At 40.2% G+C, this 27134-nt stretch overlaps 1 protein-coding gene across 5 annotated transcripts in view; it reads right to left on the bottom strand.

Annotated features, from left to right (window-relative positions):
• Nucleotides 1-26985, bottom strand: part of osbpl8 (oxysterol binding protein-like 8) — a 32475-nt gene extending 5490 nt beyond the window's left edge. Inside the window, exons 1-11 of one of the 5 annotated variants that reach the window (XM_057323942.1) lie at nt 26586-26985; nt 17623-17713; nt 12259-12295; nt 10787-10927; nt 2237-2307; nt 1511-1591; nt 1317-1418; nt 968-1171; nt 772-856; nt 522-681; nt 172-391 (exon numbers count right to left, since the gene is read on the bottom strand). In XM_057323942.1, the coding sequence (XP_057179925.1) occupies nt 172-391; nt 522-681; nt 772-856; nt 968-1171; nt 1317-1418; nt 1511-1591; nt 2237-2307; nt 10787-10927; nt 12259-12295; nt 17623-17667 (1146 nt within the window). In that variant the 5' untranslated portion in view covers nt 17668-17713; nt 26586-26985. Of the gene's footprint in view, nt 1-171; nt 392-521; nt 682-771; nt 857-967; nt 1172-1316; nt 1419-1510; nt 1592-2236; nt 2308-6315; nt 6602-10786; nt 10928-12258; nt 12296-17622; nt 17714-26585 lie in introns of those variants that run through there. The other 4 variants (XM_057323941.1, XM_057323944.1, XM_057323945.1 and 1 more) reach the window with 4 other exon arrangements.
• Nucleotides 26986-27134: the final 149 nt, after the last annotated feature.

The following is a 27134-nucleotide window of genomic DNA, read 5'->3' as shown; positions in this document are numbered from 1 at the left end:
TAGACGTCTGAAAAGTGTGTGTGCGTCAATAACGCTTCACTACAGCCAAATGTGTTTGTAGAGAGATCTCAAATAATTCATTAAAACGATAAGTTATTCATATCAAAGACTAACAAGTGAAACACATGAAACATTTCTCACACACTTGTGTCGAGTTTGTCACACACACACCTCTCCGAGCTCTTCATCGGTCTGCTCTATGTACAGCGTTTCTCTCAGCATCTCGTCCAGGTCGACATACGAGTCTTCCTGTCGCTCTGACGTGTCGCTGTCCGACTCCTCGCTCTTGTCCATCACCTCATTCTCCCACTCCTCCTGTTCCTGCTCGTTCTCCCGATCCGACTTATCCGAGTACAGGTCTGGATCTTTAAACTGATCGCTGTCATTAAACCTGAGACGTCAGATAAATCACAGAAGACGTTCTTTAACATGAAACCCATCATCATCTCTCTATAACGCTGTAGGTCTTCATATACGTCAGTCGTGTTTTCTCATGTGTGTGTGTGTGTGTGTGTTCGTACTGAAAGCCCTGTATGTTGTGCGCTCGCAGCAGACTGTAGAAGTTGATGTGCGAGTGTTCTGCGGTCTGTCCCGTCTCCTCTTTGCCCTCTCTGATCATGGTTCTCTTCAACAAACTGGAACATTTCAGAGCCAATTCAAGAGCGTCCATCCAACAGCGCCCTGCACACAGCGTTCACATAAACGTTGATGTTTCAGTTGTTAGTACTACAGACGCACACTGAGCGCCTGACGTATGTGTGTGTGTCTCACCGTCAGACTCTGAGGCCGCTCTGAAGATCAGATGGCTGCTGGGTAACGGCTGAGTGATGGAGCCCACAGCTTCACCTTTAGGACCCTGAATCACAAAACCAGATCTTACCCATCTATCCAAACAGAGCGGATATTAAAGCTACTTTGACTTTAAAATGTAAATATACAAATGCTGTTTGTGTGTGCTTCCTGGTACCTTCACGGCCCATATCGACTGTTCCAGCGGGTGAAAGAGTTTGAAGCAGAAGCCGTCTTTTTTGGAGGGTCTCTCGATGAGCTCACAGGCGTTGAGCAGCACCGTGCCGACCCACTGACCGTTCTTATTGGTCTTGTAGATGAGCAGAACCCCCGGTTTCAACACGCACCACAGCTTGGTCCAGCTCTTCAACGTGCCACGGATCTGAAAGTGATAAACCGGGTTTACACAAGAACATGTGATCCGACTGCTTGGACTCTCAGAAGTGTCAGAAGTGGAAAACGTTTTATTCTTGGTTTACTATTAAAGTGCACTTGTGTTCTGAGGTCAGAGTGACGGTGAAACGCACCTTCAGCCAGTCGGCCATGACGATGACGGACGGATCTGTGATGGTACTGAGAAGTTCTTTAGTGGCTCGCTTCTTCTCTTCTCTGTAGTTCTTCTTCTGCACCTGAATGAACCAACACATTCGTGACATCTGAATATTCTTGCATGCACAGAAATAAAACGTGAACTTCTATAGTATGATTATTGTTCTGTTACCTTAAGCGACTCCTTCTTGGTGAGTTTGTTTCCAGAGGCTGAAACATCTTTATCCGAGCCGTTATAGAGCTTGGTTTCCGACTGCAAAAACACACAGCATGATATACATCTCATACATGATCAAATCAACAGTTAGCCACGCTTTGTGCTTCTGATTGAGTACCACTGATCCCAGAACAGCTTCGTTATATTGTCAGGTGCGATACGTGTCGGCTACAGATTCATTTGGATTGAGACTTCGTGTCTTCACATATTTGAAAAGAAACATGTAAATGATCTAAAACAGAATCAAGAGCTCTGCTAGTCGCATTAAAATATCTGTGCTGGAGAGGAACGAGGCTCTTCAAGGCTTCTGGGATGTGTTTATGATTGTCGTCGCTCGAGCTGATGGTCCGGCTAAATGTAGCATCACGTCTACGACATCTGAAGCCCATGAGAGTGACTCACGCAAACCAGACACACAGATGTGATCCACACAGTGCCGGGTGATCTGATATTTCTGAGGGTGAAATGTCTTCATCGTATTAGGGACTATTATTTTTGATGCTGATCAACACACGTCCCCTTCTCTCCTTAAACATGATCTTGTAAAATAAATGAAGCGTGGGCTGAAGACTGCTGGACGATCAACCAACCCGAATCGATCCATTTCAGTGCCCAGAAGATGATGGGAAGTGAAAATAAAAGAGAGACAGTCATGACGTGTGTGTTGTGTGTGTGATTCACCTTGCTCTTGGATATGGAGTGTAAGGAGTCCTCTTTAAGAGGCAAGATCTCCTCTTTGCTACGATCGAAACCTGCCAGAACAAGAAAATAACATCAGTGATTTCGACTAGAAAACTGACCCGTTTGAGATATGAGAGGCACACGCGACACGCACATACAAAAATCAAATATTCACAAAGATAGTGAATAGCAATGAGGTAATTCACTCGTGCATCATGGCTCAAATGATATTATTCTTTTTAATGGTAAACCTTCATAAAGATATCAAATCTGATCCCAGGCGACATATTTTAGTTACAAAACAATCGGCTACTATTTTAAGCCACGCGTCTCCTATGAAACATCAACAACATCTGTGTTTGACAGACGCATCATCACCTCAGCGTTCAGCGAGCGTGAAGATGCTCAGCGGAGCTTCACAACACCTGGAGGAAAACTTCACAATAAGACAATCTGACAGCTTGGTCACAGGCTTTTGATTCTGACTTCTGAACTACACAAACGGTGCCTTAAAATCACAGCACTTCATCATCAGACAGGACAGAAACCCACGTTCATTAGCTAAAAACAAGGACAATTCTTGTCACGACGAGTTAAGTTTCTTACCCACGTACGGCACAAGTGTCACATTAAATAACGCCTTCGCTTGATGGATTCATTGTCTCAGATTTATGGGGGCTGAGCTGGTAATTATATACGGCTTACGTGACGACAAGAGGCATCTTTCGCCCAAAAACATACATTCACTCATGTCATTTCAAACCTGTATGAGTTTCATTTTTCTGCAGAAGACAAAAGAATGTTAATACACTGAACCCCATTGACTTCCATTGTGAACTATTCTTTTAAACGCTATAGCATTACGCTGCAAGGACATGAAAACCAACGGTGTCAATAAATGCTTTCTTTAAACACAATGCATTTGTGTGTTTGTTTAAAAACATCACATTTTCATTTTTAAGTCAACAATCGCTTATTCACATCAGCAGCTGCAGAGTTTGGCATTAAACGAGAGCAACATCTCCAGACGAACTGAAGGATCTTCAGCCGATACATGAGCCTCTTAAAGGCAAGAAACTAGCAAAGCCAGTTCCAGCATCTATCAGAAATATAAGAATGAGACCAACAGAAATCAGTCAGACTGATCTGAGGTCAGTGTTGAATGGTATTCATGAACTCATCTCAAAGCACAATGGACTGGATGTAAATGAGCCATCCATCTGACCGTGTTCTCATCTCTGAGAGTCCTTCACAATGAGAATCACACACACATACAAACATGTTCACCTCCTCAAACACTACCACAACTCATCTGTTAACTATTCTGCCAACGCATAAATCTGCATTAAAGCCTCTTCACATGCAGACACGTGTGCTGTTGATTTATGATGTATGCACACTTGAAAACTCAACAGCAACCACTGAATAACATTTATCTGCGCTAAACAATATTTTCACAAAGATCATTTTATAAAATCATGGAGATTTAAAGTAAGTGGCTGAAGATATTATAGAAGGTCTTTGTAACATTTTGAACCAAACACAGTCTGAATTCCTGTCGACTATTTGTCATGTGCTCAATGTGGAAAATGAAGCTTTGAAATACTATAGAAGCAATCTCACACATTATTACACTTGATAAATAACTCGGACTGCACAAACACACACATACTGTGAACACAATGTCATCTGTGACTTTGACACACACACTTTCTGTGTTATTACTTTGCTTTAGGGCTGTCCTTTCCCTTAAAATAAACACTAAGCATACGTGACCTTTAAACTCTTCTGTGATGTTAGTTTAAACCTCTGTTTTATTTTTGATAAGCGATAAAGCAGAAATCACAGTTTCTCAAATGCCAAATGCAGAAATTATAGCAGCGGTTATAATGAAAGTCAAATGGGACAAATGTGCAACAAGTCGTCTGAAATGCATTTGCACGACGAGTTCATTTGTCACCATCAATGTGTGCTTTTGTTGGTTTTTACCCAAAGTCTGACAATCATAAAACACTAGAAATCAGTCGACATCACTGACGGTCAACTCCGCATGTTACACCAGAAGTTTGAGTTTACAGTAGTTGTTATCGAGAGAGAAAGGGAGAGATGAGAGATCTCGGATGTTCAGACACCGATGAATAATTTAAAACCAAGTGCAATTGACTGTAAAACTACAGAGAGACAGTTGATGGAGTGCTGCAGCTACAGGCCTTGACGCATCACTTTACCTGCTGATCACACATTCTACACACACGCCTGATAGACAGACAGCCAGACGAACAGAGTCCAGATCACAGATCGACAGAGGAACGAAAACAAGACAGTTTCTAAAGTCTGCCAAACTATCTGGCTTCTGGTTTTTCACAAAACATAACACAGAAAACAAGTCTGATCAGAGGCGTGTGGTTTACTTCCTATAATGACTGTAAAGTAACATGTATATTATATCAAATAAATAAAGACACAAACTACACAAAATATTATACAAACACAAAAACGTATAATTATGAGAGTAACAAGTCAAGTATTTCAGAGAAGCAGCTAATAATAATAACTTCTATAATCAGTTTATTACGTCGTGCGTGTTTGTGTGGTCTCTGGAGTGAGTGTAAGACGCAGGACGTGTCTGATATCTCCAAACCCTTCCAGTGTCCTTGACTACAGCCAAACAGCAGCGAGTGTAATTCCACCCTGACGGAGGTCCTGTGTCTCTGAAGGGCAGAGTGCATCGTCCAGAGACACTGGGACAAACTATCTAACCCACGATCTGTACCTACCTATACGTCTGTAGATTCAAAACCTCAAGACCAAACCATATGGACATTCATTGCTAAAGCAGAATAAACCAAAAGCCTCAATACACAGTGCATAGATTTAATCATGACTAAAGATTGTGGATTACTTTGCAGATGGCATATAAAGTCAGCGGTGGGATGTTAAGACGAGGAAGCGCACCTGTGTTTCAGCGCAGATGGTCTATTAATAATTACACACCTGTGCTAATCTGACACCTCACACAGAAAAGTGTAGGTGACCCTCAGAGCAAAACGAGCGTGTGTGTACCGTTCAAAATCTCCAATCACAGTCTCTTAAACACAAACCCAATATGTGCCATACGTACCATGTGATTTCAACTTCATGCAGGAATAATAACAAACTAAAATACATACAGAACACAGGTCACTAAAACTGTCACTTTCAGTGAAACTCATTATTGTGAGTGTTACTGAATAAACCTTGGTAAACATGACCCACAGATAAGACGCTCACAGGCCAATCGCTTCCCTCCACCCTGAAAAGCTAAACACAGATAATGATAATGAAAATGTGAGTATTAAAACAAAAGCATTAACCCTGAGGCACGATAAACTAGCATCTGCCATGGTTGGGTACGTCCAGATATCGGCCCATCTGCGTAAACAAGACCATTTAATGCCTCCTCTCTGAACCCAAATCATGAGGAATCAATGGAGCAGAGGGCACACAATACACAGAGATGAGTCAGAAACACTACAGCTATTCAACAGCTGACACAAAACCATCCGAGTGTGCTGAAGAAAAGCTCAATGTAGAGTCCTTGAACAGATGAGAAAACATTACTTACTCCTTCAGACTCAAATCAGTGTAATGATTCACTCAATGAAAGAATCGTTCTAAAAGAATCATTAAAAAGATACTTCACCCTTAAATGAAGATTTTACACAAACGATATTTTGAAGAACGTTGATAAACAAAAAACTTTGACTTCTATTGAATGAACACAAAGCCACTGAGACATTTCTCAAAATATCTTCATTTGTGTTGAGTCATACACGGGTTTTGAACGACATGGGTCAACAATACCTTTAGTAAATAATGTAATGGACGAGAAAACTGTTGCATTGTCTTACAATGAAGTAGCATAAGCTGTCAAGTTATATGTTGATCAGGAGCTGAACTTAATGCACATGTGCTGCACCAAACATTCCCCAACACATGTATACATATATATGATGTAAACAAATCTAACGTGTCAGCGCTGATTCACACGTAAAGCATCATACACACACCGAAGCGATGGACACCAGCAATGCACCCACCTGGCAAGCAGACGGAAAGCTCGTTGTACCCCCCGAACGAAGCGTTGCGAATGAGTTTGCGTCCGTCGTGATGGGGCGGCCGGACCGAGATGGTTCCCCCACAGGTGGAGAACCGGCGGCGCCCCAGAATTCCCTCTTGCTTCATCATGAGGGCGGACCTCACCCTGAAGAGGTTCTCAGCAAACAGACGGCCTCAGACCTGCTCTACAGGCATTACTCTACTGCCGCTGATACTCCGGCTGACCGAACGCGCTCTGAAAACACACTCTCGCTCTCTCCGTCTGTTACTCACTGCAGCTCGCCCGCCCGCCCTCCCTCTCTCTCCCTCTCGCTCCCTCTCGCTCTAGCTCGCCTGTGTGTGAAGAAGTGAGAGAGTGAGTGAGGAAGACTCTTGTATGCTACTGACTGTCTCACTTAAATATACCTACATCATGTTCTTGAATTTTCTAACATTTAATCCTATAATATTTGCTATCTATATTTGATTGATTTCAGACTCTCCCTCTCTCTCTCTCAAAAATATATTAATGCAGCTCTGTCACAGCTCTCAAAATTTCTAACATTAATCACACACACACACACACACACACACGCACACACACGCACACACACGCACACACACGCACACACACACGCACACGCACGCGCACGCACACGCACACGCACACGCACACACACACACACACACCTCTTTCTCAAACACAGTCTCTGTTGACGGTCCTGGTGAGAACAGAATCAGCGGCCAATCAGCACCTCCGAATACAAAACCTTGTGATCACCCGTGCGCCCTCAAATCTGATTCTCGTTTTTTACTCGTAAAGATATCAAGAGCTTGTCATAAATACTCTAGTATGACATAAATGAAACAAATTTACACACAAACCCAACCCTACACACAACTGTCATAGAGATGTTTACCTTAGCAAGCGCCACTAACAAGCAACACGCTTCCGAGAACTTACTTAGTCACATCAGAATCCAGAGGGGCTCAGGGGGACAGGTTTTATAAAAGATCATTTAGGACTGAAATGTCAACAAGCACCTCGCAGAAGGCGGCGAGCACTACAGGGACTTCAAGTGAAGCTCTGATGCATTCTGGGTAAAGCTTGCGTAAGTCCTTTCAATTAAAATCCAATTAACAAGACAACTAGAATTTACTGTAGTAACAGCGTCCTTTAAATAAGACAAACAGTGTTTTGAAGTCCAGACCAAACAGATTTCAAACCAGCCATGCAATGCATGTGCATGGGCACTGGGACCTATCATATGAACTCATCTGTAATCTTACTAGCCAATCTAACTAGGGCGTGCTCCCGCATCCGTCCATGAGTCTGCCGCTGTCACTGTGATGTTGCTAGGCAACATCCTCACCAAAAAGAACCAGGAGATGCCAAACAGCTGCGGCTGAAGGATGACTGTGCATGATGGATCAATTAAACCAATTAAGATGCTCTGGTGAATGTTTTCAAACCCTACTGCTTCTTATTCAGCCCTGAAGAGAAGTGGACCCTAAATCATCATTAAAAGAATTCTTCTGGTCCTTGATTCTGATTGGCTGAGCCGAGTTCTAAGCCGTTATAAAATACCCCCATTTATAACGGCTGACTGCCTTACATAGCCTAAATATCACTTTATTTACTTTATTTTATGAAACCTTGCTACGCATATGGAATAACTGTTTTATAAAAGCAATAAGCACCGTGAAGCAGTGGGTTACTCCGCTTCGCGTCGTGCCACAATGCCCTAGGCTGTTATAAAATGCACTGTAACCCACTGCTTCTTGGGGCTTATTGCTTTAATAACTATTAGGAGTAAAGACAAACTACTATGAATAATCTTACAGCTGTATCTCTCTTTTATAAATTTGATCAAACTAAATACCCTTCGAAAATATGAGATTGGCAGAAACTGCGTGTGTTATCATACCTTTAATGATATAAGGTCCATGATAACAAAGCAACTTTCCGGCAAATTTTAGCTATAGGATATCACCGCTGGTCATCTGTAAAGCCACTGAATATGACTGAACATGGTCGGTGATGCTCCTGGGGGACACACAACCTGTAAAGCTTTGAGTGTCTCTCATCTTCTGCACTGGAGGTCAATAAATTGTTATATTTGCCCATAGATCAAGTTGGGACTTGGGGGGAGAGAAGATCTGAATTATTAAAGACACAACTCAGCAGTGTGATCGATCAAGCGTCACTTGAAAGCATCTGAAAGTAGCCTGGAGAAACTGTTTCTGCCCTGCAACTGTATATCTCAGTGAGTGTAAGAGTACGTTTGTAGTAACTCAAGCAGGTACGGGCATTCCCGAAACTTAATCTACGTAAAGAAAACCCAAATTAGGCTTAAAATAGTTTCCAACTGAACTAAATGAGTAAATCAGATGGTTAAATCTTACTAGCGTAGAGTCAGTAGCCAAGAGATGATTCATCTGAATAAATCGAAACAAAACAGTACTGCAGACAATAAAAAAAGGTAAGAAAAGCTAAGACAGAAATTTAACCAAAAGGGAAAACTAAAATAGTTCTTCTATGCAAAGATCCCATTGCAGCATCTTTATTTTTAAGAGCGTATCTTTAGGACCGGCATTCATTTGATCTGAAATCCAAGAGAACCTTATGCAACCGGGATTACCAACCTGAAAAATAAGCTTTCTGAGACAAACCTCAAAGCACCTTTAACTTCACTAAACAACCAGTACCCAGAAGAAATCCCTCATCTCTCATCTTTGGTTTTAAACCTCCATCACTCCCATAGATCCTCTGTAAATCAGACTAAATCTTTACAGTCAGCATCATAACCAGCAGCTCATGGACACAAAATTTACACTCGCTGTTCTCACCAGGTCCTGTCACAGGTAAAAGAACATGTCTCATATATAAAACAAATGCACACGCTACAAAAAGCACAAAACTAGCTACAATACTTGCCTATATGCAGTAAGATCAATACAACAGCTGCTTATGAATCAAGCAACACCAGAAAGAACACTTGTGCATTTACACACACACACAGGTCCAACGCATTCCAACAAATAAATCTGGCCCACAAAACGACCATAACACTCCCAGGCGATGGTTACAATATGAAATCCTCGCTCATACCCAGCCACCCATATGCACAGCGTCCTGCTCTGGATTGGTCAAAATGAGAGATGATGTACGTAAAGCCGATTGACTGATTGGTTGAGATGCACGCTGCACTTTTTAACCCTATTTACTAAAGGGGCGTAATCCATTTAATCCATGTCAGGCGCACCTGCTCTCTCTCAGTCCAGCAGAAGACCACAAACAGGATTTATGAGCTCATATCCATCTTACTGTGTACTGATGCTATTCCCGGTGTTTAACTTTCTTGTGTCTGCCGGCAGAACTGAATAATTGTGTAAAACATGGCTCACATCTGCAGGACGAACTCAAAATCACACTATTTCTATTACAGACCTCCAAAAAAAACCCCACAAACACAACAAAACCAAACCAAACACCTCTGACTCATACGAGAGTCGTATGAGTAAATGGGCTATATGACAGTAAACAAGCCCCTACAAGCGTGATGAGGGGCAACCGCTGTTGCTATGGAGATGTGTAAGGCGCAGTGGTCCACAGGCATTCACTTGTTTAACTGCTGCTGGTTTGTGTATTTGTTGTGAGATCTGAGTGTGTCTGACCCTTACACACAAAACCACGGAAGCACAGAAACCGATTAATCAGAATAAAACGTGTTTTTATAATCCTCTTCATTAGTATAAAAGCTAAATCCTTGAACATCATTAATAAATACACTAGAGGGGATATGATCCTCTGTGTGGTTATAAGGTATTATAAATATCACACAATGATTAGTGTGAACTTTGACCTCGCACAACACCGGGATTCATGTAAGAAACACAACAACTGTCAGTTTTCAAACATAAGTTTGCATTTCTAGACACAACATCAAGAGCAAAACGATCAAATGTAAAAAGTTTTTACAGAACTGCAAATTAGGAAGCAATAATACAAACTCTGAGCAGCATCACATACTATTTATTTCAAACTTTGGAGCCCTCTTGTGGTTAACATCAAAAATAAAACCTTTTCTTTTATTAAAGAATGAAAGCGATGACATGATCCAACTGCCCATCTTTATCTTCTTAATAAATGTCTCAGGTCATAGTATAGTGAACTTTATGAATGCATACCATTCCCAAAAAGAAAAGAAAAACATATGAGCATGAACTGGGAACGGTTCAGAGCTCAAGGTTGTGATAAATATCAAGCAATCCAAACCAACATCTTTTTGCAGGTCCATATTCTGGTTTAATTTTGTAATGAAGAAACATCACAGAAGTTGTTCTCCAGCAGAAGAGCTGTCTGTACTGGCCGGGGATCCGATATCTACGTCCACCTAGATCTGACCTTTACAGTCAGTCTAACCACAGAATCACAGTTTTATGGAAGACATTTCTTTTCTGTTCTCTTACCGTGACTGTAGCTGACGCCCGGGCTGAGGGAGGGGCTTGTGAGCAGGTCTTTACTGGGCGTGTGCAGCCCCGCCTCCTTCCCACGCTGACTCATTCTTCCCGGGGTCAAAAGAGCTGCATCGTCTCCAGGCATTAGAGCAGCTAGGACAACATAAGAGAGAAAGGATGACATTACTGAATCAATGAATCACCTTCACCAATCTCACAAACACAACACAATAAGATAATACAGTGCAGTGCTCCCTCTAGTGGCAAACACAAGAAAAAACAACACATGACTACAGTATATACCTGTAGTACAGAAACAGTGATTTGAGTACTACTATTTTTTTATTTTCTTCACCTTGGAGTGTCAAAACCAGAGTTCAGATTAAAGTACACAAGACAAGTATTAAGACAATACAAAAACAATACAAGAAAACAATCCATTTAAAACAAAAATAATGAATTGATGCTTCCAGTTTCCGTGACATTTAAATAATTACATATTTTTTAGGATTACTCCCACAATTTCTGATGAATTATATATCAGATATAATAAATATAATAATAAATAGTAAACAAACGTATGTCCATGAGATTTTTATTAATTTACAAGATTTTCCAGGCCTTAACGTCGTGGTATTTCTAGGTTTCGCACCGTGTAAACTGCATAAATTAACATGCCGTATGTGTGACTGTACATGTCTTTAGCTGAATATTAAATGCACAAATAAATATGCACACACAACAACAAATTGTGCACAGAATGATGCCATGGAAGATGAATGTAGTGTAAACATGTTGTAGGGAGCCTTTAGTAATTGTGTGTTTGTGAGCCATTCATCTTATATATAACATGATAAAGTGCAGCAAAGAGAAGCTAAAGGGACAGTGCTGAATCACTTCATGTTGAACATTATTAATTCTGGACGCATGCTTGAATATTGCAATCTGAATATTTGACTCACACAACCACTGCAGTGACAGCAGTGAACTGAAACAGAAACGTGTGCCGCCGTTACATTCATTACATTCACACATCTACTGTTCCCTGGTGTTCTGCACACTCTTTCACAGGACTTTTCATTCAATTACACTCACTTTTCATTCAATTACATTTGTTAAGCATACAATATACAATATAAGATGATTTCAATTTGAACATAGCCATATTCATGCTTTTAGTGCCTATGCAGAGCATGACACACACACGTCTAGTTTTATTCTGTACAAACAGTATATTTTATCCCCTACGCCTAACCCAACCCCTAAACCTAAAGATCATAGAATAATATTGTTCTGTACGATTTATAAGCTATTTTTGCCCATGGGGACTGCAATTTTGGTCCCTACGGTGACACGAGTCCCCATGTGTTGGTGTGCATTCAGGTTTAGGTCCCCACCACGATATAAAAACAAGGCCACACACACACACACACACACACACACACACGCACGCACACACACACAGGTTAATGTCAGCCTCTTACCTGGCGCAGCAGGGTGTTCTCTGTTCTCTGCATGATGCTGTACGCGCACGCACTCACACACACATCACAGGCACACACACACGTCACAGACAGACAGAGGGTCCGTCAGGCAGTGTTGGTTTTAGTGTTGGTGGGACACGTTGGCAGCAGACAGACAGACCGCATGAAAAGACAAAAAAAGACAAACAGGGGAAAAAAGAAATGCAGCATTAGTTAAAAATGACACGCACATGATGACAGAAGCCACAGGCGAGCAAATTAAAAGAGAAACTGAGCACACACAAACATAACACAACCCAGACAATGTGGATTAGCAAAGATTACAGTGAACAGGGATGGCGCTCGATCAAAGCCATGCCAATACAAAGCTCTGCGGTGATTGCTTGTGAGAGACTGCATCTGTAAATCTGATTGGTCTACGTGTGTGTCAATCACACATACACTTCATTTAATCACAAGAATAGAGACCCATTTAATCTCACACATCATGTTTGACTAATACAGCTTTAAGAGCCACAGTCAATGTCTGTAATACAATTAATGCTACAAAAATGTGTGTCCGGTCTCAAGGAGGTTTAAAAATAGCCACTTAATGTCAGATTCCCAAATATGAGAGGGGTTTAGAGAAGGCATCATATAGGGTTATTGGGGTTTAAACAAACCCCTTAAATCAGGCAGATAGTTGTGATTTCTTTCATACATTTTTAAAAGAGTTTAAAGATCTTAATCAGGTAAAAACAATCCTTTCAACTTATTTTTAAGGAAGATCCTGCACCAGATATACAGTAGGTCAGACTTTTCTAATCCAAACATTGTCACACTGCATTTAAAGTACGATAAACTAGTTTACTACATAATCTGTGTTAAAATCTAACAGCAGACACAGCAGATTAAAAAGCAAAAGGATTTGTTATGTTTAACCACTCGCGATGGCATCAAATCTGTTTTCAGCATTACTGGGATTAAAAAAAACAAATGTTTAAAAAAAACTCTCGACGCTCACTTACTCAGCACACGGCATTGTGGGAAACAATATTTGGACAAAACGTCAATATAATGTGTTTTTGTGTTTAGTTGTGTGGCAGTAAGCTATTGCACACACAGTGAGATGATGTTCATCACAGATCATGTGAATGATGACAGAATTCACTTTTTGGTACACTTTACCTTAAAGAGGAGAAAGTAAAGAGAGTTCTGTGAGAGAAAGGATGGATAGATAAGAGGTTTCAGAGAGGCAGAGCTGACGTATAAAGTATCAATCCATCAGTGGGATGCTTTCAGCTCTGCAGGGGATGAAATGAATTCGGCCGGTGATGGGGTAAGATCACCGCGAGGTGTTTTGCTACAGAGATGTATCCTTTTACCTCCACTGTGGTCTCGCTGATCTCAGGTCAGTCTTAGCTCATTTCAAACGGTCTCTGATGACTATTTTTCTGCATCAAACCTCCTTGAAATGGTGTTATTTGAGAGAAAATTCCAGAGGAATTGACTGAACTGTTTCTTATCTACACTTCTACTGAACGGGTGTGAACACGTCAAACAAAAGCATCTCAGATCAGCAGAAATCTGATGGCTTCTGCTGGTGTTGAGGAGCTAGCAAACACTTGCTCATGACAGATGGTGAACATCACAAGGAGCTGATGAGAGCGAGAGGTCAAGACGTGACAGCTGTAAGAGTGTTGTGTGAAAGAAAAAGCGAAAAAAGAGTTCAAGGAAGGTGCAGAAGTGATGTTTTATTGGCAAAGAAACAGCAGTACGAACAAACACGTACTGTAAGACGATGGAAAATAAACAAATGTAGTTTTGCATTCACTTATTATATGCTGGTGTGGACGCACCATACAGCTCCGGTGTTTCAAGGAGCAAACATATCTAACCAAAAAAAAAAAGATTTAAGTGTAACTAAAAATATGAATATCTAAAACAAACATTTTTTATATATACGTCTATACATTTAAAGTATAAAGTATTCTTTTTGAGTACCATCTTATTTTCATTTCATCACACAAGTTTATATTTCAGTCCAGCAGGCCATCTCACAATCGACACTGACCCTTCTGTGTAATGAAAAAGCCAGTGTCACCTGATCTGATCATTTTCTGTTGTTGTATTAACAGATGGGCCGTGAAACTGAGTTAACCGTGATATAAGACGGGACTTTCCACAGTGATGATGTCCTGATATCGACTCCACACACACTGTAAATGGACAGAGGGCTGCTTTCTGAAGCGAGTGATCATCCGCTAACTTACACAGATTAGCCAACAGCTGTCTCGTGTCGAGCGCAGTCACAACCCACTGACACACACACAGTATGAAGAGTCTCTTACAACTGTTATATAACTCTCATGTGTTAAGTTGCAAAATGACCTCAGCATACAGCTGATCGAACTAACTGGTTTACTAGATTTGTGCTTTTTCCGTAAAAATATGCTAAAGTTGCCAGCATGATGCTAGGGTGATGTGGCTGGTTGCCATGGCATTGGTTACTAAGGTCTTCCGAACGCAAACTCCAAGGCCCAAGTCAAAGTAGCCTACTCCGGGACTCTATGATACGTTTCGACCACTTGTTCAGCGTCTTCTTTTTATAAAAACCTTTTTACGTAAAAAAGTTTAAACTTAGGGTTAGAGGTTTGTTCAAATCCCCATTCATATTATAAGCATTAATTATAATGGTAAAAGTGATTCCCACCCTACTAAAGACAACTCTGATACATAAACAACAAAGACAGTCATACAAGATCACCACTCGTTCAAAAGCACAAAAGACTCAACACTTCGTCCACACCCATCATTTGTCTGTCTGTACTGATTATGAGGATCAGAGAGAGACGGAGGGAGAAACAGAGAGAAAAGAGAGATATCCTACCGTTTGTGTGTTGCTGGTCAGTGTGGCAGAACTGTCTGCTGTGACACTGAACACACACAAGCGCACACTCGCACACAAACACACACACACACACACACACACACACACACACACACACACACACACACACACACACACACACACACAGGACAGCATGGATATTTCTTTTCAAACACACACTCACAATACTGGATCTCTCTCTCTCTCTCTCTCTCTCTCTCTCTCTCTCTCTCTCTCTGTGTTGATAACCCTCTTGTTTGCTTCTCTAGTTCTCGGTGGTCAGCCAGTGAACTTGACAGAGACACGCTGCACAACCCAAAACCCACCTCAGTTTGAAATGAAATGTTTTCATATCAGCCAAAGGTTGCTTTAGACTTACAGTGCAAATTAATGTGGAATAAAGCATGTTAAGGTCATGAACTCTCAGTAGACATCTGGAAATTCACCACTAACACTTTGGCTCAAATGCATTTTCCATGATCTGTGCATTAATAATTCATCACTCATTTCTTTCTGTAAACAAAAAGATGAGAAATAAAATATGCGAGAAGCCTATAAAAATTGACAATAATAATTTAAACATGTATAATCTCTAAATCTAAAAATCAATTCACAGCAAAGCCCAAAAAATATAATTAATTTTAAGCTATTTAAACACTATAATGACTCACACAAGTGGACAGTATATGTGAAATTTAGTGTTCTTTGAAGACCGTAAACTCGAGTTTAAGTACCAACTAAACCAACTGCTTCACATTCACATTCACATGAGACTTTTCAGCAGGTCACAGCAAATGAAGCTCTGTTGCTCTGCCGGCTACACAACTTCTAAATCAAACACACACATTTCCCATCAGGTTCTTTTTTAGCTCTCTGTACCACAGTCAGAATAAAACATCCTGTTCATGGCCACATGGTTGACATCTGCTGTCAGATATGAGTCTGTGTAGTCTACAAACCTCCACAAGACAGGAAACAGTGGCAGAGGTTTCCTGTCAAAAGAACGGCATGACATTTTCCTCCAACAGATATAAAATGATCACCAGCGTCATGCTGCTCTTCCTTATTAGTGTACATTCATAAACACAGAAAAGTTAAAGGGGTCATTTTAGGACTTAAGAACTATTTAAATTGACTTTATAATGTCTTCATAATTATTAAGTTCAAATGAACGATGTTTATACACAAATAGAGTCTCATGTCATGTCTTTTGTGTATGCAGACTTGTGATTATAGGCATGATGTCTGGTCCACTTTGCATCTTAATTTTAGAGTTGGGCAAAGGGTTATACCCCGATAACAGATGGATATGATGATATAACTTATTTAAATAGATTTTGGTACAGAGATTTACAATAAAGCCTTTATACACAAAGCTGTTTTATCGGAAAAACAAAACCCATCACGGTTCCCACACAAAATAAAGGAACAACAAAGTCTCTTTACAGAAAAGCAGGTGCATGTGCAATTACATTTAAGGAAGAAGTCAAACACATTCACAAATACAGAAATGAAATGCGTTCCACTTCTCTACTGCACTGATCTTTGAAGATCTTTGTTATTTGGCTCAACCAAATAACAGAGGTGCGTCTTGAGACTAAATAGACGTCTAAATAGAAGTCTTAATAGACGACTAAATAGACATCTGAAGGCTGTGTGTGGTCAAGGTTTATGGTTTCATGTAGCAAAAGTCATAAAGTACGGTAGCAGTATTGCAAAAGCAAGCATTACTCCTCTGTCTCCATCTCTCCGTTCAGATGACTCACACAGGAAGGGTGTGAGTTTAATTCTTCTCTGGGAGCAGTAATTCCATCTGTGCTTTCTTATTTTAAAACCAATCTAGCTACCGTGGGTGACCAATTAGTTTCATTGTGTGCTAAAAAAGAACGCAGCAGTAGAAATGGGAATAAGGTTGAAAAAATATCTCTGAATAAATGCGAATCATGGGCATCAATGGCCTTTAGGGACAACATGTCTTAAATGTTTACAATTTTGATTTCGCCATGACGGTTCAGCCATACATCTTTGGTGTACTACGGTGTGTTTTGTGGGAGCCGTTGAGACAGTTATAAGTGGCCGATCACACTATCATTAGCTAATAACCCGATGCAGATGCTTGTATGAATAAATGGTGTGCAATGCTACAATTACAAGCCATTTACAGATAACCCAAAGCCAGTGAGAGCCTAGCATATAGCGACGTCTTTCAACAATCCTGAAGATCTATCGATTTGATCTGCTTAGCCATTAAATCTTTCAAAGAGATGATTATCGTTTTCTACATGGAGCACTTGGAGATGTGATGCCACAATATTTTATTGAAATAAAACAACCACAAATGCCCCTGCAGAGCTCTATTTCTGTGAACGCCTTCAAGAACTAGACAAAAAAAAAGATAACTTAAAAAACGGAGAATGCTGTGATGTTTCTGCAGGTCTGTATGTGCTCTAATAGCTCATTATATCATCATAATGCATGTGTTTGGGTGTACTCACCAGAGCTCGCTCAGGATCCCCCAGAGACTCGGCACAAGGCTCCATGTTTGTACAGAGACCGCCGGTCAACGCTGTCCAGAGCTCTGCATGTCTGCGGACACACAAACACATTTACAATCAGAGTTAAAACACTAATAACAACTCTCAACTGGGTCTCATGTATTCTTTTTCTCGGGAAGGAAAATATTTATTCATTACTGGAATTATCAGCAAATAGGGGACAATAAAAGAAAAACATCACACCCTCTAAATAGTTTTTATATTTATTGACTTCTGAGTATCAGATAAATATAACTCTCTGGCCCACACTGCAGTTGATTCTGGCCTTGAACGGCCCACTCAGACAGGAAGTTTAAAAACATATTTATCTAAAACAGTGAAACCACAATAACAGGCCGCCATCCAAACATAATCAGATATTTCACGGACATTCTTTGAAACAAACAACTCTGCTAGTGGACATCTAGTGTACTTGCTACCAAGAGCCTCAAGCAAGTTAACCGATCAGATTGAAGCTGGTGATGTCATCTAGCTCTTGACATTATTGTGCAATATTCTTCAGGTGGTTGGTGGTTTTCAGGCATACCGAGACGCTAAATATGCATTGCGCTAAATAAAATGAATATGAGTTATCTCAGTCAAGCAGAATTCCTCTATTCTCTCACATCTGAATACAGAATGTGTTTATTCAGGATGACATCTGTACCGCTTTGATGCACACGGCTCTCATCTGAAGCTCAATGATCGACACCTCTCATCACAAGTGCTTCAGATAATTTGCTTTGTCCTCAATTTTTATTTTCACTGTCCTGATGTCCGTCAAGCAGCCCACAACTGATGGGTATAAACGACACCGTCCACATATGCCACACAGACTCTCACTGATCTAAAATTAGCCAAGTAGGTCATGCAGTGGAAAAAAACAGAAAAAGCCGAGATGGTCCAGAAGACTTCGCGGGTTGTGAAATTGTACCAGTGTAATGTGGCGCGACTTACTGTCCAGATCTCTTCTTGCCCGCTTTGTCTTTTAATTATTTGTATTTATTTATTGCAGGAACCACTTTTCCTAATGTGGAAAAGTGTGCTTTTACTTATCTTATCAAGTGTTTTCAGATGTTCTCAGCGCAGACCGGACTGTGAAACTGTTATAGTGTCACAGCTGGCTGACTAGACTCAACACAATATGTGTGTGACTTCCAGAGAAACCTTGTCAGATTAACACACACCAACAGGACACATTAAGATAAAATCCTTTTAAACGTTTCTACGGGCAAATATTACCAATGAATGTCTCCTGGGTGTAAATATGAATCGTCTGCAATGTTATCAACATTCTTCTTATTTTTTGTACTGCAGAAGAAAGAAACTCAAGAGGGCGAGTAAATGATAAAAACATTTGAATTTTCTTTAATTCTTCAATGCTAAAACTTGGACAAACTTCTGGATATGACCAGAAAAAGTGAAACGTATGAATAAACAAAGATGACCGCGCTTCTCCCAAAACACAAACCCAACTAGCAACAAACAACACAACCAACCACAAACGCATTCAGGTACTGTAGCTTCTTTGTTTCATTCAATCTACATGACCCAGTTTCTCCAGCGCTGGAGGCTGCGTTCTTCAACACTCCCTCTACAGACCGTTATGTTTGGCCTGAATGTAGCAGCTGCAGTCATACATCTGGAGAAATACCTCAAAGTATAACTGCTTTTATTATGAATATGAATTCAGGATGTGTGTTTTCAGCTGTGGGTTCTTGTTGACTTAAACATCTATGAGTTTTGTTGAACATTGAGGCAGAATGTTTGCGTGTCGCCAGATATAATGCGGTGTGCTGAAGCAAAATAAAAATATCATCTCACACTTCTACACCAGACTCCCAAGCCAGACACGAAACAAACCAGCTCATATCACACCTACTGTTCTGTAAGGAGTCATACAATCTATCAGGTCTGATATCACATATGTATTTGCTCTGATATAAGGACATATAATTGTCAGAAGGTTGACGGCACATCGATCACCACGCAAGACAGAGCCGATGATACGCAGCGACTGTAACATATCAACACAACACAGTCACTCTCTCGGTCTCTTTATCATTCTCTTTCTCTTATTTCAGCACCAGGGATTAGACAGATTAGCGGGTCAGCTCAGTGTTACTAGAAAGACGCTCTGCCCACATCCCAGCAGCTTTCCATGACGTAACCCCATCAGTCAGACACCCTGATCATTTTTTTATGAATTGTTCTTCATAAATGAGCACCTGCTGAAGCATTCATAGACAGCAGAAGCACACACCAACAAATAAACTGAGAGATCAACAAGTGTCTAGTCAATCTAATCTGGTAAAGAACGTGGACCGCTAGACAACGGTTATATGACTTTAAGTGGCTTAACCTCCTAGCCTTTTCCTGAGAGACAGCTGATGTTATACTCAACTCACTTTTATTGTCACATCACCACGTGTGGTGAGTGAAAGGCTTGGGTGCGTACTCCATACAAAGTAGAATGCAGTTGGACAGGCAACTGTATGACTTTACAGACTTAAGTGACAGTATGTAGTGCAGGCGAACAGTGCAAAGTATAAAAAGACAGACTGTACAAAAAGACCATATATATACACAGTACACAGTATATACACAACAGACACAAGATATACACATTAGACATTGAACATACACATTAAATATGCAGGTGTACACATGAACGTGTATGTATAATGGATCAAGCATATAGTGCACATAGTACAGAAGATATAGGTATGCAAGTTTGGTATGGATGGTTATTGCATTAGGTGCAATGCATGATGCATTCTAGTGCATTCTATGCATTGTAAAAAGAAGTGTCAGCTTGTGTAAGCTAATACGACAAAGACTGAATCAAAACTGTTTTTACTTACACAATTTAATTTCTACATTCTCTGCTGGTCTTGTTAAGGTGCTTTTATGGTGCTATTGACCTCAAGGCCCAAAGCAAAAAGCAGACCACCCCATTCAGTTTCTATGATATCCTGGTGTCCATATACAACTCCTGCAGGTGAAAATCTCACATCATAAAAAAATAAAATAAACCTTACAATTCAAGGTGTGACTCGATACGCAAACGGTGCAGAAATGAAACCGTAAAGAGAGGAAGAGGAACCTACGATAAGAACAGAACCGGAGTCCGAACTGTCAGAGGAACTTGTCAGAAATCAGGTTATTCACATCGCTAAGTTATTTTCCACATTCGCCCGAGGGCAGAAAACATCACCAGACCACAATCCTGAAATGTGCAACCAATAAAGTTTTCAAGTAGAGATAATGCAAATCATCCGCACTGACGCAGAGCCGAGTGTTGCTTGTGACATTTCCATGTGATGTTTTTATAAGCTACAACAGAGGTCGACTTCATTTAATAACGGAGCAGGAAATTGAATTATGTAATAACAGGCGAACAAAAAGCTGACCGTGTCGTACGTCCGAACCTCAGGGTACCAGATCTTATTCTCATGATGCTGTCCATCTGCAACCAAACAACCTTTTTATTCTTTAAAAATCAATTTGTAAAGATGCACATCAGCGTAGACAGACAGAGATGTGCTTGACGTAGCTTAACACAATTAAATAGAAGTTAAAACTCTGCTTGAGGCAAAGCAATAATCCAACAATTACACCGAATAAAGACGGATGGCAACCATTAGTGCAATGTTTATGTACGTGTCATCCACGGTTTCTTTAAAAGCCACACGAAAACACATTTATTCGGTGCTTCAGGGGAGCTACAGAATCAAGCTCAGAATACAGAAGACAAGACATCAAAGACCGTTCACACCCAAAATGATGCGTTCTGTTGAACCATCCTTCTCTCAATGCTCTGAACTTAGCCTTATTATTTTAAACACAACATTGACTTATCTATCCAGGAATGCAAATGTAAAGATTTGGTTATATATAAACGATGTTCGTCACATCATTTACTTAACAACCATCATCGAGTACCATGCTTACAACCGCCCCCTCTTCTCTATCTATGTCTCTCTTCACAGCTGGCTGTGTTACCATTCACCTCTGTGAGTGATCTATTTTTAGTTCGGCCCCCCAGAACACGTCCAGGAACCCATAACAACAGCTCTCAGCTGGGAATCTGTGTCATGTGGGCAAGCAGGATTCCTTCAGTCACAGTGAAATTTCATTAACTTGACAAATCAGGAGACCCTCGACCACAACGGAGGAAAGCAGAGAATCCTCAAAGACAACTGAATACATTGTGAATGTCAAATTAAATGGTTTTGCCCTTCATCTCATGTAGATCAGATGAGCGATGCCAACATTTTTCCATAATTTGCCTCCAACACATGAGAGTACATGCAGGGCGCCATGTTGATTCAGATGAAAACAGGCAAGAATTATAAACTATAGAAGGACTATTATTATTATTATTATTATAAAGACATTATACATTCCAGAGACATAAAATATCTGAATTCATGTGGCTTGTTGAAGAGAGGTTTTCATCTAGCAAAAAATTAAATAGCTAAATTAAAAGAGGGATTCATTTTTAGGCACCAGAGTATCACACTTTAAAGGGGTCATATGGCACGAGTAAGTGTTTTTCTGTGTCTTTGGTGTGTTATAAGTTGCCCATGCATGTATTAGACACGTAAAATTGCACAAATGAAAGTGTCAGAACAAAATATGCATTCTATATAAAAGCGAACGCTCACCCAGACCTGCCTGAAACGCCTCGTGTAACCACACCCCCACAAATCTACGTTAGTTCATGGTATGAGTGGACTAAGACCGCCCAAATGTATACGCAAGTAAAGTGGGCGTACCTGTCAGTACAATTGCTTTGGAACCTGATGTTTCAAATATGGTAAGAGGCATTACATTTCCGTCACACGCTAGCAGTATTCAACCAATCACTACGCACTGGTTAACTGGCCAATCATAGCGCACCTAGCTTTTGTGCTGCGATGAGCTTTGTAAAAAACCTGCTTGTTTCAGAGAGGCGGGGCAAAGAGGAGATACAAACATGCACGGTATGTGGAAAATACAGTGTTTTTGAACCTTAAATCGTGTATACACATTGCATTACATCTAAAACAAACGATAATATTAGTTTTCGCCAGGTCATATGCCCCCTTTAAAAAATGTTGCTTTAAAGGGATAGTTCATCCAAAAATGAAAATTCTGTCATCATGTAATTTCATACCTGAATAAATTACTTTGTCCCGATGAACACAAAGAAAGATATTTGGAAGAATGCTAGTAATTTTCAGTTCCGGGACATCATTGACTACCATAGTACCTCTGTAACATCTCACATATCCCACTGGCTCATTATTCTCATTATGTACATGGTCAAAACTTTTCCTCATCTCAGACTTTGCTTTAGTTGCTGGTGCAACCAAAATGTAATCGCCAGAGGCAAGCCTCCGTTTCACCTCCTCAGCATCCATTTTTGCATCTTTCTCGCGCTAATCGGAACACATCACATGACTGCTCATTTACCTCGCAAGCCCGAGCCCATGTAAAATGATAGAAATTAAGCCCGAACCCGACCGAACCCGTCGGGTCACGTCGGGTTCGGGCAAAGATCTTCAGCTCTAGTGCAGAGCACACGGACAGTCACACACACCCACTGAACACACACATTGTTCACTCATTAGCCAACATGACAATGAGTTTCTGTGCTCCGTCCATAAAGGCACATATCACCAGCGACGAGTGCACACATCAACCTCCTGACACCACGGCACAACCCCTGATTCCTCCAGAAAGAGCTGCCAATGTTCAAGACAAGACAAGACATGCTGTGTGGATTATTTATAAACCATGACTTCAGCAAGACAAACTTAGATTTCTCCAAACAGAGGCCCAAATATGACTGCAATTACACAAGCATAAAACGGACAAAACCTTTCGAAAATATTAGGCTGAAATTGAACACTGAGGTTGTCAAAAATGTCCAATGTGACAAGGTGTTAAATCTACAGGATATTAACCACAAATATATCTCGGATGTGAAATTTACTGCTGCGAGTTTCAATAAAAACACAACCTGATAAACTGGCAACATTGTTTACACTTGAATTTACGAAGGAGATTTAATGAGCCTGAATGAGCTTTAGTGTTCAATGGAAGAAGAAAACATTTCATCAAGTAAAGGCAACCAGAGCATGCTAACACAACTCATTCATTTGCAGAATCCACCTAGCAGGCAAGAAGAGTACGTTTACACGATAAAAAAACGGGTTAGAAATACTACATGCTCACTTGGGATCTTCACGCCCACTAGAACACTAGACCCAACAACAGGAAATACATCATGAAAGTAGTCAAGTGGTCAAGTGCAAAGACCGCAAGTGGGGGTATTTGGCCACAGCCTAAGTCTCCGGCTCTCCGCTGGTTGTAATGGTGCAGTAAATCTACTTTTTGCTGGAGAAATGATAATAAGTATGTCACGCGGCACAAACATGCAGCATGGAGGCTGACATTATTTTTGGGGGAATACTCATGCATGCCTACAGACGTCATCGTATATATATATATATATATATATATATATATATATATAGCAATTATATACGGAATAACACAATACAAGAAAAAAAACACTAGGTGTTCTCTGTAAATTTTAAATCATCTATTAGGCTACATAAACAAATCTGAGAGATAAGAAATACTGACATAAATCCTTGTGAAATAAGTATGTGAGCCAAGCTGAGACACAGCTTTGACATTCACATTCTTGTGAAGGACAGAAGTAAAACAGACCATAATGAAGGCGTGGATTGATTTAAACTCAAGCATCGCCAGGAGGTCTGTTCTTTCATATAAATGAGTGGCTGGGGGTGAGACTCCGCTGGGGTGCTAAGGGTTTGCACCTGAGCACGATTGGTTGGCTAACACCCCATTTCAGCAGTGATACAATACAGTTTACAGTAACGAAAGCAGAGTCCAACTCTATGGCTTAATTTACAAAAAAATGTATCATTCTTTTGTTTGGCTTGTGGTCTATTTTATATTCATCCTATAATTGTATTTTGGCAGCCATAAAATGGAATGGCTTTCTGGTTTATGATAAGCCTGCAGGAAGAGTCGTACGGTTCTTAACAAGTAAATGACACGAATGAAACGTTTTGTTTTTATGCATGTACAGATATAAGAGGCGGCCAAAAATGGCCAACTCCGTTCAGATTCTGTCCTGTCTTTGTGCTTTAACTGCTAAAACTATGCAAAATATGCTGACAAATACACAATCAGCTTCAGTAACAGAACAACATGGGAATGGAAACTCTATTTGACAGGCAAATGACGATCACAGTCTCGCACAATGCTTTGTTTGAGTAGCACACATGCACTCTTGTCTTCGAGGGAAAGAATCTATGGGGAGATTGCTGGTGAAAAAGACGCAGAAACATTTTACAGACATCACACACACCACATCTAGAACATCTAGATCTTGAAAGTTACAGTTCAATGTCAACGTATGACATCAGAGATGCCCAATACATTAACATTTTCAAGTTTATATTTACATGTTCAGATAGAAATTGTAGTGTTTTTGCTAAATATACCGTGGATTATTTATTACGGGTGCTACATTTCACATCCCTGCGTTATCACTGTGACAGGAAACTATGTGGAAGTTATTGCTCAGGTTTCAGAGAGAGAGAGAGAGAGAGGGAGAGAGAGAGAGTGGTCACATGAATCTTTATGCAAAGGTCAAACATACACACTAACATAAAATACAAGAAGGTTATCTGTGTCACCACAAGAATACAGTGGGGTTGTGTATCAGTTTCTGTCTAATCTTACAGAGTCTAAAACAACAACAGCAGGTAAATGAGGTTCTCTACTAGACAATAAATAATCACTTCAAAATAAATAACGTATAAATTATAATAATCAGCATGCTTTGTAAACAACATAAACAAATAAAAACTCAGAAACCGCTAAATCATGCCTTTAGTTCAGTGTTTCCCAACCCTGGTCCTCGGGGCACACCTTCCAGAATGTTTTATCTCTCCCTATATGAAACACCTGATTGATGAGTTGAATCAGGCGTTTTATATAGGGAGAGATCTAAAACATTCTGGAAGGTGTGCCCCGAGGACCAGGGTTGGGAAACACTACTTTAGGTCTCACTGAAGGTGTTTTAATTTTAATCTATTAGTTTCCAGAAAGCAAAAGTAACGTACTAGTTATAGTGACCTCAAAACAAATTGCATGGTAAGGTCTTAGACTTTTACAAACTACTGTTAATGTACTATGATTCAGTGATACATAAGATAATATTATAGTCCGCTGTAATATAAATGTTTAGCATATTTGTATATGCACAAGGCTGTAAAGCATAGTTATATAGAAACTATGTCTTGTGTGACATTTAAAATAGCAGATATTTATAATGGATATCTGCAATTAAGATAAATGTTACTGTCATCATCATATCAATACTCACATAAAGTAAATACTACATGGAGTGAATCACTGAATTAAATGTTTATATTTTTAGGCAATCCAGATCTGAATTGTTTATAAAATCGGATCTAAATAAATCCATGCATGCACATCTCCAAACATGTCTCAAAACATTGACCTGCGATGTAACGTAAAACATCATATATGGGTGTGTGTTGCATTTTGTACTCCAATCCAAGGTAGAATACTATTCTGCTATCATTATGATACCGTCAGATATGTCTAAAAACATACATCACCGTGGTTTTCAATCATTGTACACCAATAATACACACATTTATAGTGCTAAAAATGCGACCTAAATTGTCAGTTCGGTTTTGTTGAGCTGATTATATTAACCTTGTGTTGCTCAAAATCAATATACCCCAATAGTACCCAAACATATTGTCTACATAGGCAACTCGCTACGTTTTGGGACACAGTCAGCAGAGTGCGGATCTACGCGTTATTGTTATGGAACCATGGCATTATAAAAGATGGAGACAAACCTTAATGGTCCACTTTTAAGTCCTCCTGAGAAAGAAGCAGGGTTTAATTTTGGAGAACGACGTAAAACGTAAATATTGTAGATTGCGTCGTCTGAGGAGAATCCACCTGTCAGTCCATCGTAAACGGGTTAAAACTTAGTAGATGTATTCTAGCGCAGAATGACACGTACACGTCTACATATTCATTAAATGTGAACTCTAACTGTGATTTTAAGCAGATATGAAAGCCTTGAATTGCGATACTACCGCCCGCCTTCGATCGCACGTCCGTCTTCCTTCCACTGCTCGACTGTTTCTATCTGCAATCGGAAGTGATGTCTGCCGCGCTCGAGCGGTTCTCTCTGCGATCGTTCCTGACAGGCTAACAAAATGAAAGCCGGTTGTTGCTAGAAGGGATACGGCTACGGTCGGAAGTGGTGTAAAATCTCACCATATAGTTACAATAAATTACATTAGCTAACGCCTACACCTACCCTAACCCTAACCCTAACCTTACAATAATAAAAAATATATTATTCAACTGTTTTCAGCGTGACAAAAATTATGCGG

Source organism: Triplophysa rosa, linkage group LG24 (assembly GCF_024868665.1).
Source record: "Triplophysa rosa linkage group LG24, Trosa_1v2, whole genome shotgun sequence".
NCBI classification, from domain to species: domain Eukaryota; kingdom Metazoa; phylum Chordata; class Actinopteri; order Cypriniformes; family Nemacheilidae; genus Triplophysa; species Triplophysa rosa.
Note: the sequence above shows the minus strand (reverse complement) of the source record. Positions and strands in the feature narration are given on the sequence as shown.